Source organism: Pleurodeles waltl, chromosome 8, assembly GCF_031143425.1.
Source record: "Pleurodeles waltl isolate 20211129_DDA chromosome 8, aPleWal1.hap1.20221129, whole genome shotgun sequence".
NCBI lineage: Eukaryota > Metazoa > Chordata > Amphibia > Caudata > Salamandridae > Pleurodeles > Pleurodeles waltl.
In genome coordinates this window covers 660,010,399-660,026,887 of record NC_090447.1, presented here as the reverse complement: position 1 = coordinate 660,026,887, position 16,489 = coordinate 660,010,399, and the positions used below count along the sequence as shown (strand labels likewise).

The following is a 16,489-nucleotide window of genomic DNA, read 5'->3' as shown; positions in this document are numbered from 1 at the left end:
TCATATTCACACCTAACATGCTGGGACTGCAGAATCGTATGACCCCAGTGAAACTGAATACTCATCAACCAATACACAAAGTTCCATTTATAGTTCACTCACAATGCAAACTCTTCTTGTCTAGACTGTTTGTTGGGTCCAGCATTACATTTCGAGTCTGTGAAATTGTTCTGCATGGCAAAACCATACAGTGACAGAGAAGTCATTTGTAGTTTCCAGACTGCTCAAGTGTTTTCTTAAACCCCAGTGTTGAAGTTAGACTGTTTCAAACAAGGGCACTTTTTGCCCTTAGCGATCTTCTGTAACCTATTGGAGTTACATGGTTGTTAAAAAAGGGGTCTTTGATTGACAGTCAGGCTACCCCCTGTTCAAGCAATGACCCTCGCTCTAGTTAGGGTAAAAGAAAATCACCCTCAGCTAACCCCTGCTTACCCCCTCGGTAGCTTGGCAGAGCAGTAGGCTTAACTTCAGAGTGCTAGGTGTAAAGTATTTGTACCAACACACACAGTAACTTAATGAAAACACTACAAAATGACACGACACCAGTTTAGAAAAATAGGAAATATTTATCTAAACAAAACAAGACCAAAATGACAAACATCCGTTATACACAAGTCAAGTTATGAATTTTTAAAGATTAAACTCAAAAATAGCGCTTAGAAACACAAAATGCTTCGATGAGGTGTTAACATGGCGTCGTGACGGAGTTGTTCCCAACAAGCCGACACCAGCGGCGAGGGACATGGAGTCGCGTAGACCCCCAAGTACAGTACCTTTGGAAAAGTGTGAAAACAAGTCGATGCGCAAAGTCGGGGATCGTGGCATCTGTGCAAAACATTGAATCCGCGCACTTCGAGCGTCGTCAGTCACGACGTGGTGCGGCGACTTCCATGGAGTCGTGGACTTCAGCGGGGCTGCAGTGGTGTCGGGCCTGCGAAGGTCGTCGCGTTCCAGCGAAAAACACGGAGTCGGTTACAGGTGGTGTAACCAGATTCAGCAGCGGCGTCGGTCCGAAGTCGTCCGAAGTCGATTTACTTGGATTTCCACCAGCTTTCCTTTCAAGGGCCCAGGGACTGGATAGGGTACCACTTGTCAGAGCAGGAGTCTCTCCAGAGACTCCAGGTTCTGGCAGAAAGAAGTCTTTGCTGTCCCTGAGACTTCAGACAACAGGAGGCAAGCTCTAAATCAAGCCCTTGGAGATTTCTTCACAAGATGGAAGGCACACAAAGTCCTGTCTTTGCCCTCTTACTGTGGCAGAAGCAGCAACTACAGGATAGCTCCACAAAGCACAGGCAGAGCAGCACTTCTCCTCAGCTCTTCAGCTCTTCTCCAGGCAGAGGTTCCTCTTGATGTCCAGAAGTGATCTTAAGTCTGTGGTTTTGGGTGCCCTTCTTATACCCAAATTCTCCTTTGAAGTAGGCCTACTTCAAAGTAAAGTCTCTTGTGAATGTGAAATCCTGCCTTGCCCAGGCCAGGCCCCAGACACTCACCAGGGGGTCGGAGATTCATTGTGTGAGGACAGGCACAGCCCTTTCAGGTGTGAGTGACCACTCCTCCCCTCCCTCCTAGCACAGATAGCTCATCAGGAAATGTACACTACACCCCAGCTCCCTTTGTGTCACTGTCTAGTGTGAGGTGCAACCAGCCCAACTGTCAAAATGACCCAGACAGGGAATCCACAAACAGGCAGAGTCACAGAAATGGTATAAGCAAGAAAATGCTCACTTTCTAAAAGTGGCATTTTCAATCACACAATCTTAAAATCAATTTTACTAAAAAATTTATTTTTAAATTGTGAGCTCAGAGACCCCAAACTCCACATGTCCATCCGCTCCCTAGGGGAATTTACACTTTAATCAGCTTTAAAGGTAGCCCCCATGTTAACCTATGAGAGAGACAGGCCTTGGAACAGTGAAAAATGAATTTAGCAATATTTCACTGTCAGGACATATAAAACACATCATTATATGTCCTACCTTAGCAATACACTGCACAGTGCCCTTGGAGCTACCTATAGCCTACCTTAGGGGTGTCTGACATGTAAGGAAAGGGAAGGTTTAAGCATGGCAAGTGGGTACACTTGCCAAGTCGAATTTACAGTCAAAACTGCACACACAGACACTGCAGTGGCAGGTCTGAGACATGATTACAGAGCTACTTATGTGGGTGGCACAATCAGTGCTGCAGGCCCACTAGTAGCATTTGATTTACAGGCCCTGGCACCTCTAGTGCAATTTACTAGGGACTTACTAGTAAATCAAATATGCCAATCGTGAATAAACCAATTACATACAATTTTACACAGAGAGCATATGCGCTTTAGTACTGGTTAGCAGTGGTAAAGTGCTCAGAGTTCAAAAGCCAACAGCAACAGGTCAGAAAAAATAGGAGGCAAAAAGATTGGGGATGACCCTGCATAAACTAAAAAGTTCAACAATGGTTATGGACAATTGGATCAGTGTTAGGTTTTATAGCGGCAGGAAGTCATATTACATCTGACATAACTAAGTAAAGTCAGCTATTTATATCAGAATCCATTGATATTTAAGGTGCATGGCTTACTAACACATTGTAAAGTATTAGTGAATGGCATATTGTAGGTTGGTTATCTATATTGATGTTAAAACGGGCATGGCAAGTCTCATGGATTCGAATTGGTTGATGTAATCTCTAACTCTGTGTGTTATTTGACATACAGTACCATTCCAGTATTCTCAGAGCAAATACGTATTTCGTTATACCTTCAGCTTTATCAAAAGAAACATTATAAGCCAAAAAAATAATTTTTAAAAGCATTTTGGCAACATGTATCCCACAGGTTCGATATTTCTTACTGAAAAGGTTCAGTATAATATGATGCATGTTTGTAGTATGGTACACCAAGTTGAACAGCAGACGCTAAGATGTGTGTTATCGTTAGCTCACGAGTTTGAATCCAGGTTAGACAAAATCAGCCTTCATCCTTTCAAGGTTGGTGAATTGGAGCTATTAAATTAGGCAGAATTGTGCTGTAGAGTTCTAAATAAGAAGCATAGTAATATTGTAATGCAGATTGAGATACATAATATTATTCTGAAAATTAACTACATATATGTAAAACATACTGAAGCACTAATGAAAATTTAATTACACGATTAAAGGGGAACACATCTTTGTTTATAAAGGCAAACTGAAAATCAGATTGGGAATCGGGCAAATCTGATGAACACACAGAACATCAAATGACTTGTTTCTGGTGGTTTTACAATTTGCAAACTGTGATTTGTTTCCTCTTTTTATGTGTAGCCTGTGACAGCACATGCGGTGAATGCATTTTCACTTGCAAGACACTATTATTTAAAGTAAAGTGCTTGAAGCACTCCTATTGCATACTATTTGTTGGCTACTGTGTCATTCGTTTTTTTTCAGCCTCCTAATTAGCCAGGGCATGCCAAGCATCACTTCTGCTCCTTTATGTGGAGCACCGACCAAGCACAGATTGATTCTACCTAAGTGCCAGTCTGGTGCTCCCGACGTGATTGAGGTACTATTTCTTCCCTCCCCCACTCCTCCTGCTCTGTCTCGTACTCCCTACCTCCGCTCTCATTTCATATCCACTACACTGCCGTCTTCTCACTGTCCATTACTGCTGCTTCATCCCCCTCCCTCATGTTGCCCACCCCCTGCTTTTTTAACATATTTCACAGCAATGTGGGCTTCTGTTCATCGTGACTTTAAAAAATATCACTGACATGGTCAACACCGACCACATCCTAGTTAATTTTTTCTTTGAGCTATGATGAATAGCAGTTGGCACTAGTATGCAATATGTCTTAAAAACATTGACAAATCAAATAGATCTTGCATAGGCAAGACCTATTGGCTTAGCCAGTACTTGTTATGATCTGATTCCGTTTAGAAGTTAATGCTTCTGTTTTTGTAGCAGATTGGTCAATTTTTCATGAAGCAACTCTTTTGGTAAGAAATGTATATTTGTTAAGGGCAAATTTTTAAAAGAGTGGTTCAATTTAATGGCATCACCCTCCTTTATAATAGCACATTGAACTGCCACCATCCAAAGGAAGAGAGGTAACAGTGACTCAATTCACATTTCTTCTGACGTACTATACACAGGTTTTGTACTGTGTTGTATTTCCATTTATCTGGCACTTCATGCCGCCGACGAGATGCCAAACCTGTTCAGCTGATTGGTAAAACTTGACAGCATAAGAAGTGCCTATTTAAGAGGAATATTGAGTTTCAGTACGGATTGTAAAGAAAGTATTCTAATATTGTGAAATGGTTTTATCCTGTCATCGCTTGTTTTGCTTAAGTATGCTATGAGGAAAGAGGAGTAGGGTATAGAGTGCCTGAGTTTCATATTAATTTATTTTGTCTTTGGTTTGAATAATGTAGGTTACCTATGTTAGAGATGTCTTGGGATTGTTTGTGATGATGGGTGAAGTACACGTCTTGTGTTGCTGTGATCATGTAGCTGTGCTTATTCTTAGAGTGGAATCAAGTATTGTGAGAGATATTTGTGCATATGGTCATGCCACCAACACTTTAGTATGAATAGTTTTGAGGTTGTATATGGCAATTGTCTTGATTCAGAAGATTTTCTATTTTCCTAGAGGAAGATAGAATTTGTTCATTTTTAGTGTGATTATGTTATCACTTGTTTGGGAAGCATCAAATCATTACTTCCTTCCTGAATTTAGAGTGATTTTTGACATTTTCCTCCTTGTCAATTGCGGAACTGGAAAATATTTTTGGCTTAACAATAGAGTGCACTGAAGGTGGAACACCTGGCTTTAGAGACGTAGTGAGGCGCTTAGACTATTTCTGTGCTGCATTTCCGTAAGGAAAGTTGTTTGTGTGACTAGGTTTCATGATTGCATGCCTCTTTTTACCAATAAATATTATACATTAAAACATCCTCCTGCCCTTTAATCTAAGGCCTTTGTTGAACAGCTCTTTTTGCTACTTATCTAAGCAGCAGCAGTATTTTGTCAGTATGCATTCCTGATGTATTTTGAATGGATCTTCCTGGGCTGGGAGGGTGGAGGGCCTGCCCTCACACAAAGGACTGCCACACCCCCTACTGGGACCCAGGCAGACAGGATTGAACTGAAAGGGGACCTGGTGCACTTCTAAGCCACTCTTTGAAGTCTCCCCCACTTCAAAGGCACATTTGGGTATAAAACAGAGCCCCTGCCCTACCACCTCAGACACTTCCTGGAGAAGAAACCTGAACCAGAACCTGCACCCTTACAAGATGAACTGCCTGGCTGCCTAAATGACTCACCTGACTGCTTTCTACAGAAGACTGCTGCCTTGCTGTTGCCCTGCTGTCTTGCTGCTCTCTTGCTTTGCTGCAGAAGTGCTCTCCAAGGGCTTGGATAGAGCTTGCCTCCTGTTCCCTGAAGTCTCAGGTCCAAAAAGACTTCTCTCTTGCAACTGGACTCCTTGTGCGGCGAAAAATTCGATGCACAGCTTGTGCCGCGGTGAAAAATTCACAGCTCGACTTTGCGAGAAAAAGATTGGCGTGGCGCCTGCGGTGCGACCGGAACTTCGACGCACAGCCCACCTGGACAACGCCGCCCGACTTCCAGAGGGGAAATCAACGCAGCGCCTGCTGTGAGGGAGAACTTTCCCCGCATCGCCCACCGGAACGACGCAGAGCTGGTCAACAAGCCCAGGATTCCATGCACAGACCCCGGGGCGTCTGAAAACCCCGCAACCCGAAGAGGAGACCCGTCCGCTTGCCGGAAATCGACACCACATCTTCCCTGCGTGGAAAATAACGACGCAAGTCCGTGTGTGAAGGGTCGAAACCGACACACACACCATTTTCCACGCATCTCCTCCTCTGCAGCCCTTTGCGGAGATTTTTCACTCAAACCAGGTACTTTGTGCTTGAAAGAGACTTTGTTTGTTTTTAAAATACTTAAGACACTTTCCAGTGATATTCTACATTTTCTTATTGCATCTTTTATCGTTTTGACCTTCAAATATCCAGATAAATATTATATATTTTTCTAAACGCTGTGTGGTGTATTTTTGTGGTGCTATATTGTGTTATTGTATGATTTATTGCACAAATACTTTACACATTGCCTTCTCAGTTAAGCCTGACTGCTCAGTGCCAAGCTACCAGAGGGTGTCGCCTTCTACACCACAGCCTATTCCATACATAACCGACTACATCATCACGACCACCACCCTACATAGTCATCAACACTATGACCTTCACTGCTTACAACCAGCACCTAAACCACCACCTACAACATATCCAAACGCCTTACCTGCTGCTACATTTCCAGATAAACTACCTACAATCCATACTTCATGCAGTATCACACACAGACTACATCACCTACAGGCTATAGGAGGTTCCATATACTTTCTATACTTAATACCACATGAACACTACACTCCACTTGCCAATATTCTCCATTTACCACGTTCAAATTACATCCTCTAAATCAACTTCAACATTCCATGGCACCTACGCACTAAGATCTAAAGAATTACCTAAAACCTATACTTTCTATTGCCCAATCACTACTCAACCAATACTACACATCCTCGACTAGTTCTACAGCCTAAACCTTCCACCTCATGCAGCCTACACCATAAGATGTACTGTACAACACTTCCAACTACACATACTATGAATGAAAGAATCAAATATATTTGTGGGACCGAGACTGCTATCTTAAACAGGATGTCATAGGGCTAAAGGCGAGAGTAGAAGAAGAAAACAGATGAAAGTCTTACTAGTATTACAGATAGATATGCGTGAATAACGATTGCTCTGTTTTAACGCATTTGTTTTTGTTTAGGTGTAAGTAAGGCTTAAATATTTCACTGTAAAAAAGCCAAACCTATTGATCATATCGATGTTTCTTTGAATACTAACATAAATTGCATGGCTCTTTCAGTTTTCAGAGAATCGAAAGGCTATTATTGTTAAAAAATATATATGCATTTGAAGTTTTACCCACTTGGGGTAATGGTCTCATGCATCATGTTGCTGAGCCAAAGAAATGCAAAATTAGAGAAAACTGATATTGCTGAGCCAAAGAAATACAAAATTGAAGCAAACTTTCATTGATCACGCAAGCCTCTGCTTTCCAATATGCGACTGGGTTCCATGCAGTGACTGTGGCAATAGCTGGGCAACTTTTCACTAGTGACCAGTCAATTTTACATCTGCTTTTGGGAGAGACCCAGCTATCTAAATATAATTTTCAAATGGTGTAAATTTAGTTTTTCCCCTGATTTATCAGAGGAAATTAGATTTGAACTAAGCACGTAGTGTATATTTCCTGTAACTGCAAATCGATCAGTCCCACCATCAGTGTAAATAATACATACCTCGGATTGGTATTTTGTGGTCCCACTGTTATGACTAAGGTGCTGATGCATAATAACAATGACTTTAGCATAGGATCCTGCCCCAGTGATTTACTTTTGGTACTGATCGCTACTTTAGTTTGAGTTCATTGGCTGATGCACTTCTATTCAAGTAGGTCCTTCACATGAGATGGGGAAACCTTGCCCTACACTGCGGCATCTTAATGGACTGAGACGGTACCGAAGCTATGGACTGAGACGGTACCGAAGCTTTGGCCTGAAGCTGTCTCTAAGTTAACTATGAAAAAGGCGCATCACTTGCTAGTCGAAATAAGCAAATAAATGTGAAAAATGTTCAGACTGAACATCCTGACAAAATACTACTTACTCCATCCATGAAGAATCAGTGAATACATTAGTTTATAATGTTTATATGAATGTTGTAATCCCCCTGTTGATATCAAAATGTAAAACTGAGAAGTGGCATTTTAGAAAACGGAGTCTTTTTTAGCAGCATTTTTTTCAGCCTAAGTCACACATCTGTAAAAATTGCCATCTCCTCCCGATGCAATTTTATAGAAGCAGTATCTTTCTATACTTATGGGCACAAATGTCATTTACACCTGCAGAAAATTCACCAGATAGGCCAATTTTCCGCAGCCGTTAACTGTAGCTTTGATAGCAGGAAACGGGTGTTCTCAAGGGAGTACTATGAGATTAGCATTTTCAAATAGTGTTAATGTCACAAAGTCGCAACATTTTGAGCTTTCCCCTAATTTTAGATGGCAAGTTCGGATTTTTTTTTAAAAAGGAGTGAATGTTTGCGCTTCTGTGAATTTGTGATTGAATGCAGTCGGGCTTTTTTCTTTTGCCTGTATATTACCTTTTACGACATCCTTTAATGAGTTTAGGTGACAAGACCAAGGCAGGAAAGATGGGGTATATACATTGCTTAATTTGTGCTTGTTGTTTCCGGTGCTGAGCACAGGCACTTATTTTTGAGGGCTGGCGCTTATTCTTCTGCCACAAGCATTTGCTGCTTGAACAAAAGACATGTGGGAAAGACAGAGGAAGAGAAAACCGAAAAAGCGTCACAATGGGAGAAAGCTGCAAAAGTGAGCTAAAGGGGCAGGGAGTGGCTTTAAGTGGTTTGAAGAGGCCCGAGATGGCTTCAGGATTACACTGCCGCAGTGTTCTGTGTACCCACATTTAATTGCAGGAGCCGCATGTTTGCGAGTAGGGCTTTGAGCACCAACACGTTTTTATTTACAAATTAAGCACTGGGTATATATAATGCAATCAGTTACTATACGGAGCAACTAGGGAGTATGCAGACATGAGACGTGGAGAATTTGGATCTTATCACCATTCAACGCAGGCAGCACAAAATTGAGTAACACAATTATGACAGCTTGTAAAAGATTGGAGAAGTACTCACTGATTTCCTGGCCACTAATCATGCATCTTTTATTTCTTATCTGTGGCTGTTAACCGTATTTCTCTTGCCCACCAGAGTTGATAGGTCCAGCTACATTATTCGCTTCAAGAGATAGTAAAATACTCTGCCTGTGGTTATTGCCTCTGTGTTGCTTTTTTTATATATATCCTCAAACACTTAGGTAATTAAGGGCCAGATGTAGCAACTTCCGATTTTGCAAATCGGAAATTGCGAGTCGGTGCAAATCGCAATTTACGATTCGCAAAATGGGATGCAGTACGGTGTCTCAGACACCGACTGCGAGTCGCTATGGGGTCGCAAAGACCCACCTCATTAATATTAATGAGGTGGGTCGCATTTTGCGACCCCATAGCGAGTCCCTGCACTCACAGGGATGGTGGCCTGCTGAAGTCAGCAGACCTCCATGTCTGTGACTGCTTTTTAAATAAAGCAGTTTTTTATTTTATTTTGCAGCCCATTTTCCTTAAAGGAAAACGAGTTGCAAAATAAAAAAAATAACGAACCCAATTGGTTTCGGTTTTTCAGAGTAGGCAGTGGTCCATTGGACTAGTGCCTGCTCTGAAAAACCCTTTTTGGCAACATTCACAAACGGGAAGGGGTACCATGGGGACCCCTTCCCTTTTGCGAATGGGTTACCACCAGTGTGACACTGGTGATAACTGCGAAATGCTTTGCGACCACATTCGTGGTCACAAAGCAATTTAGCATTGCGATGCGAGTCGCAAATAGGAAGGGAACACCCCTTCCTATTTGCGAGTCGCATTCACAATTTGCGAGTCGGTACCAACTCACAAATTGTGAATGTGCATCACAAAAGGCTTTTTGCATGGTGCAAACTGCGATTTTTGCAGTTTGCACCATGCAAAAAACGTTCTACATCTGGCGCTCAGTGTGGTGCTTGTGAGATCCAGGAAGAAGGAAACATCAGAAGAAGATCACTGGTATCTCTTTGAAACTGAGAGCTGGTACACAAGACCCAACTCATAACAGGGCCAAGAGGAGTGCAGCTTTGGCAAACCTCCGATGGTGCTACCAAAGAGTCATTATCTAGGCATAAACATAAAGGAGCCAGGAAGAAAATTTCTTGAACGTGAAGATTTTATTTTCATAGACTGGTAATCCTTATTAGTAAGTCAATAAACTATCCCAAATCCACATCATCATTGATTTGCTGAGAATAGCCTCCTGGCTCCTCAGCATCCATCAATGCTGATCTCATCCCAGACAAATGCAAAAGATGTGTTAACTTCACCTCTTGGGCAGTAAAGGTTGCTAATTACTCCACATGCAGTTATGGGCCCTTCCTCCAAGCAGGGCTCATAATAAGAGTAGGGTACTTAACAGCTGATGTTGTCTTACAAATAAGGGCAATAAAGCTATTAGGAGACCCTAATGGAAAAAATAGAAAGTGCTGCAAGAGAATCACCTGTTTCTTACCTGAAAGAGGAAAAAAACGCTCCATTCTCTGGTGAGGTTCTCCTAACCCCTTCCGGAAGCACTGTTGCTACACAGACAGTGGTCTTAGCTCCTCTTTTCAATTTTGCTGAAAGTGAAGTCCAATCAGCCAAAAAAGTAGTAAATGATTTGTTTATATTGTTCTACATTTTGATTGTTTGGCATTTCCTTTAAGCAAAACCAAGAGGGGGGGATGCAGATAACCACATGTGAACCAATAGCTGTTCCAAGAGAGGTTGAGAAAGTGCAGCAGGGGAGAGGAAGATCCTGCTCTCTAGCACTCCCACAGTCACAGAACACTGGAGGAAAGGTAGGAGCTAGCCAACTAGAGTGCTCAGTTTTCATACCTGTAACAATAGTTATGGTTCGTAAAGGGTGCTCTCTGATTGTCTGCTCAATCCAGGGTGAAAATATGTATTATTGAAAGGAGTGTCATCTGAAAATGCGGGGTGTAGTATTCATATTTCATAGCACCAAAATTTGGTGCAGAATCTTACATGTTCAGAGCTCCGCTGCTTCCCTTGACTCCTGAGAAAACCAGTAGATTGTCTATGGCTTTGCAAATGATTGAAAGCGAGTACGTTCCATTTAGCCTTAAAATAAGTAACTCATATTGACGTTTAGTTGTAATAGAGCACTGGCATGCTAAGACCCTCTTCCATATCATTTCACAGCTAGTCAAAAGCCTAAGGGCATATTTACAAGCCCCTAGAGCCACCGGAGTCTCACTTTTTGTGATGCTCCGATGGTGCTGTGCATTGCACTGTATTTACAATGTGGCATTACGCCACTTTTTGTGGCTTCACACCACCTTGTAAATACAGCCCCTTCACATGCAGCACTTTATGTGGTAGGGGTGTGCAATGGGTGTTGCTGAGGGCGTTCCACAGCATAACCCATTGCATTTTGATGCTGCCCCAGATTTATGAGATTTTGTAAACCTGAGGCTGGACTAAAATCTAACACCACCCCAGGTGTGGCGTTAGCATGGCACAACGGGGAAATATGCTTTTTATTTCTCCTTGTTTTCTGCTCTTTCTAAGTGTTCTGCTTTTTGCAGCACACATAGAAAGAGCAGATCGACATTTAAGATTGTTTTTGTGCAGGAAGGTGTTCCTTCCTGCACAAAAACAATTTGCCCTGCAACGTAACTATCCTTGCGCCATGGCTCAAAGGAGGCTGCATTGGCGCTCGTCAGCTAATTTAGTGCCGCCACAGGGGGAAACACAGGAATGCACCGTATTCTAGTAGAATACAGCGCATCCCTGCATTTTATAAGTGATGCAGTGTGGCGCTGACAATTTTGGTGCAGCAGTCGCGCTGCGCCAACTCAATTCAGCCTCAGTGATTAAAGTTCATCTGTTAAGTTTGAGTCAATGCTTTACCATATTATCTGTCTTCCTGTTGCCCTCGGAAAAACTCCTTTTGAATTAAGTCTATCTCGTTCCTTAATAATCAGACTAAGGGTTCTACTCTATGGAGTTGCATCCCTAGGTCTATTTATGCTCATTATACTACGCATCAGATGGAAGATCTGGGACCTTTGATGTGCGTGGATGTGCCGATGGAAGATCTTGGGGCATATTTATACTCCGTTTGCGCCGAATTTGCGTCGTTTTTTTCGACGCAAATTCGACGCAAAACTAACTCCATATTTATACTTTGGCGTTAGACGCGTCTAGCGCCAAAGTTCATGGAGTTAGCGTCATTTTTTTTGCGTGAACACCTTCCTTGCGTTAATGAGATGCAAGGTAGGCGTTCCTGTCTTAAAAAATGACTCCCAGGCATGTGCGTGGTATTTATACTCCCGGGCAAAAATCACGCCCGGGAGTGGGCGGGGCAAAAAACCCTGCATTTGCGCCTCTTTTTAACGCCTGGGTCAGGGCAGGCGTTAAGGGACCTGTGGGCTCAGAATGAGCCCAGAGGTGCCCTCCCCTGCCCCCAGGGACACCCCCTGCCACCCTTGCCCACCCCAGGAGGACACCCAAGGATGGAGGGACCCATCCCAGGGAAGAAAAGGTAAGTTGTGGTAAGTATTTTTTTTTTTTTTTGTGGCATAGGGGGGCCTGATTTGTGCCCCCCTACATGCCACTATGCCCAATGACCATGCCCAGGGGACAGAAGTCACCTGGGCATGGCCATTGGGCAAGGGGGCATGACTCCTGTCTTTGCTAAAACAGGAGTCATGTTAATGGCGTCTGGGCGCCCCAAAAAAATGGCGCAAATCGGGTTAAGACGATTTTTTTGCCTCAGCCTGACTTGCCCCATTTTGGGACGCCCAAACGCCATTTTTCCCTACGCCGGCGCTGCCTGGTGTACGTCGTTTTTTTTCACGCACACCTGGCAGCGGCGGTCGGCTAACGCCGGCTAACGGCATTCAATAAATACGGCGCCCGCATGGTGCTTCAGAATGGCGTTAGCCGGCGCTAATTTTTTTGGCGCAAAACTGCGTTAGCGCAGTTTTGCATCAAAAAGTATAAATATGGGCCCTAGTACCTTAGATATGTATAATGTGTTGTCCCCATCAGCTTTCTGAGAGACCCTTTCATTGTTTTTAGTAATGTTTTAAAAAACATAAATAAAGGACCACAAGAGATGGTTCTGGTTGTTTTTGCAGCCACGCACAAATTGGTGTGCTTCACACTTTAATGACCCTATGCTTTAAGTTCTAAGAGAATGAAGTCTAACAGACTACGACATGTTTCTGATCTACATGCGGCCTAATTAAAGTGTCCTGGCATCACAGTGGCATAACAAATGCCCCTCAGGCCCCGGGTGCGCATCCTCCGAGCTCCACGGGTCCCCTTCACCATAGTAGAGCTCCTTAATCAGTTCGGAGGGGGGGGGGCTATGTGCTTTGCAGGGGGGCACCTCAACTTTCGTTACGCCACTGATCCGAGATTTGGATTAACTAACCTGTACCACAATGACATTTGAACCATCTAAACTGTGTAAAAATGACTTTTTGAACTGTGCCAAAGAGGTAAAAACGGTACCGTAAACAATGGAATATTGTCCATCCAAGTGCAATCCACGTAATTCCATTCGTGATCTTTTTTGGACAAATGTGCCCTGGTTGTTTATAGTCAGAAACACAGTGGAATGTTCTTTTAACTTAGTATCTGTCGCCTTGGCATATAACATAAACATATGTACACATACACACGCATTTATCTTTTCTGATGTTCGGTTTCAAGGGGGGATTTTTTTCAAAGTGGAGAAAACAGTTTGTGCTGCCATTTACTGTCATCTGCACTCGCGAGTAATGCAAACTCTTTTGATCTTTCCCTCGGTCGAAAGAAATGACTCTTAATTTGTCTGTGCTCTTGATTTCACGCAGGAGCTGCAGGATGGCATCGGACGGCAGCAAGCTGTTGTCAGGGCGCTGAATGTAGCGGGCGAAGAGATCACTGAGCAGTGCTCGGCACCAGATGCCAGATCCATAAAGGATAAACTGGGCGACTTGAATTTAAGGTGGCAGGAGGTTTGCAGACAAGTGACAGAGCGCAAGAAAAGGTAAGGTTAAAAACAATGATGGCCTTTCATAACTATACATTATTTTGTTATCTGAAGCCTTCCTTTACCCTTAACTTTTCTTCGTTGCGTCAATAGCACTCTATCGATGACTCTCGAAAGACTTAAAGGACACATTACAGCCATTTTCCTTTTGAGAATGTATTTGATTTTTATTGTACAACTGAGTTAAAGGATCATTTGATCATGTGGTAGTGTTGTGTATGAAACAATGAACCATTTTCTGGACTCCTTACGAGATGTGATGCGTTAGAATTGAAACCACTTCTCCTTGACCAGCTTGAGGTGCAAGCATGTCTCTAAGCATGTCTATAAGCAGGTATGTATTTTTCCTCGTACCCTGTACTATTGATACAAACGCGCTCTTCCTAAGGCTTTCATGACCACCGTGTGACAATCTCAGAATGTCGCTAGCTAGATATACAAGCACCTCTCCCACATACTAGTTTGTTAAAGAACACCTTCCCTGCCGCCCTCCGCCCCTCCCCCCGAAGATTTTTGTGCAGACACAGTGCAGGGTGACTCTTTCCTCCACTATTGGATTTACGTGAAAGACAGACTGGGATACTTCACAATCGAGTGAATTCCTTCTTAAGGCCCAGTGTGCATCTTTTTCTTACATTGTTTCGCTAACGACTTTACTTAGAAATCTGGAAGGAGTTTTCGTCAAGGTTGGTTTAAAAATTATTAAAGAATATTGGGCCAGATGTAGCATTTTCCGATTTTGCGAATCGGAAATTGCGAGTCAGTGCGACTCGCATTTTCCAATTAGCAAAATCGGATGCACTACGGTGTCTCAGACACCGACTGCGAGTCGCTATGGGGTTGCAAAGACCCACCTCATTAATATTAATGAGGTGGGTCGCATTTTGCGACCCCGTAGTGAGTCCCTGCACTCACAGAGATGGTGGCCTGGTGAAGTCAGCAGACCTCCATGTCTGTGACTGCTTTTTTAATAAAGCAGTTTTTTTTTTATTTTGCAGCCCGTTTTCCTTAAAGGAAAACGAGTTGCAAAATAAAAAAATACTGTGTTTCGGTTTCGGTTTTTCAGAGAAGGCAGTGGTCCATTGGACCACTGCCTCCTCTGAAAAACACTTTTGGGCAACATTCACAAAGGGGAAGGGGTCCCCATGGGGACCCCTTCCCTTTTGTGAATGGGTTACCACCAGTGTGACACTGGTGGTAACTGCGAATTGCTTGGCGACCGCATTCGCAGTCACAAAGCAATTTAGCATAGCGATGCGAGTCGTAAATAGGAAGGGGACACCCCTTCCTATTTGCGAGTCGCATTCACAATTTGCGAGTCGGTACCGACTCGCAAATTGTAAATGAGCATCGCAATATGCATTTTGCATGGCACAAATTGTGATTTTCGCAGTTTGCACCATGCAAAATGCATGCTACATCTGGCCCATTGTTTTCGTAGAGCTTGATAAAGCAGCTCTTCATTCAGCACATGAACCTTAGAGGAATTCTGCCATTTGCAGATGCATGGTAAATCGGCCCAACTGCATTTTGGGAGCAGAAAGAACAAAAAACAAACGTAAAAGGTCATTATCTAGAAAGAGTATATAGACTGTAGGGCTCTTTTAATATCGGTTTGCCTTTTCACATTTACCTTTATGGAGACAGGCTGCCTAATATCTTCATGTGCCTCCCCTCATCGAATATATTGCATGAGCACCAATTTCCAAGAGTGCACAGCGTATGAAATCACCATCATAATTGTAACTCTGAGAATCCTTCCTACAAAAACGAACTTTTTGGAGATTGATCTTTATCAAGTCCCTGTACTCACATCCGAAAAGATATTCATTTTAACCTTAACGCCATGCAGCATGTGCTCTGCTAGGGAACCTTTCCTGAAGGAAGAGAGCTCAAAATGACGTGGAGTCTATTTTAACACACTGTTTTTCTTTCTGTTTAAAGTGTTGTTGTCTAATTCTCTAATGGATAGACCATTCTCTGAATTGATTCACTAAAAGCTATATGATCAGGCATATTTATCGTCGCTGAAGTGTCTTTAATCAGGACCTGGGATTTGGACTGTAAACCTGGAATAATTGCTTGTGCATCATGAGAGAATATTACGTAATAGCATAGGAAGTTGTGTGATTATGTGTGCAGTAATCCCATATACATGATTGTTAAGAGACAGTTCACAGTTAAGACAGCCTTTGTACCCCATATTTAGACAGCCAGCCAGAATAAAGATTTGTCTTAAGATACTTCTTTTTTTAAAACATGTATTTTCCTTTTTCCTATCATATCAAGAAAAGAGTGTAACAATCTTTGTCACAGACCCCCCCCCCCACCAGCACGTCACACTGCTCAATGTTTTAGTGCAAAATGTTAGCATCACGCCCACGTATGCATGCCGGTGATTACTACACAATGATTTTCCTTTTTTCATGGAATTACTCCGTCCTCTCCTGGGGTGTCGTCGTGTATTCTTCCTATGCACTTGACCCTCGGTTCACTATTCTGGTTCACTGACCCCAGATCCCCGCATCTGCGCATTGGACTAGTCCCCCTTTGTCCCTACCTTTTGAAACGTTCTTAGTGTGGATGCCCATGCATGTGTACAGTAATTCTGCACCTCGCTGTCCTCTCACCCGGCCATTCTGGTATATGTCTCTTCAGCCAGAACCCACTTAATTGTGTCTTTAATGCACAGGAGTATTGCGGGACTCCTGGGCC

General features: G+C 43.0%; 1 protein-coding gene across 7 annotated transcripts in view; it reads left to right on the top strand.

The window, feature by feature from the left end:
* DMD (dystrophin) overlaps positions 1–16,489 on the top strand; it is a 6,960,831-nt gene that overhangs the window by 3,473,815 nt on the left and 3,470,527 nt on the right. For all 7 annotated transcript variants that reach the window (XM_069204753.1, XM_069204756.1, XM_069204758.1 and 4 more), the window contains one exon: positions 13,596–13,771. In XM_069204753.1, the coding sequence (XP_069060854.1) occupies positions 13,596–13,771 (176 nt within the window). The remainder of the gene's footprint in view (positions 1–13,595; positions 13,772–16,489) is intronic.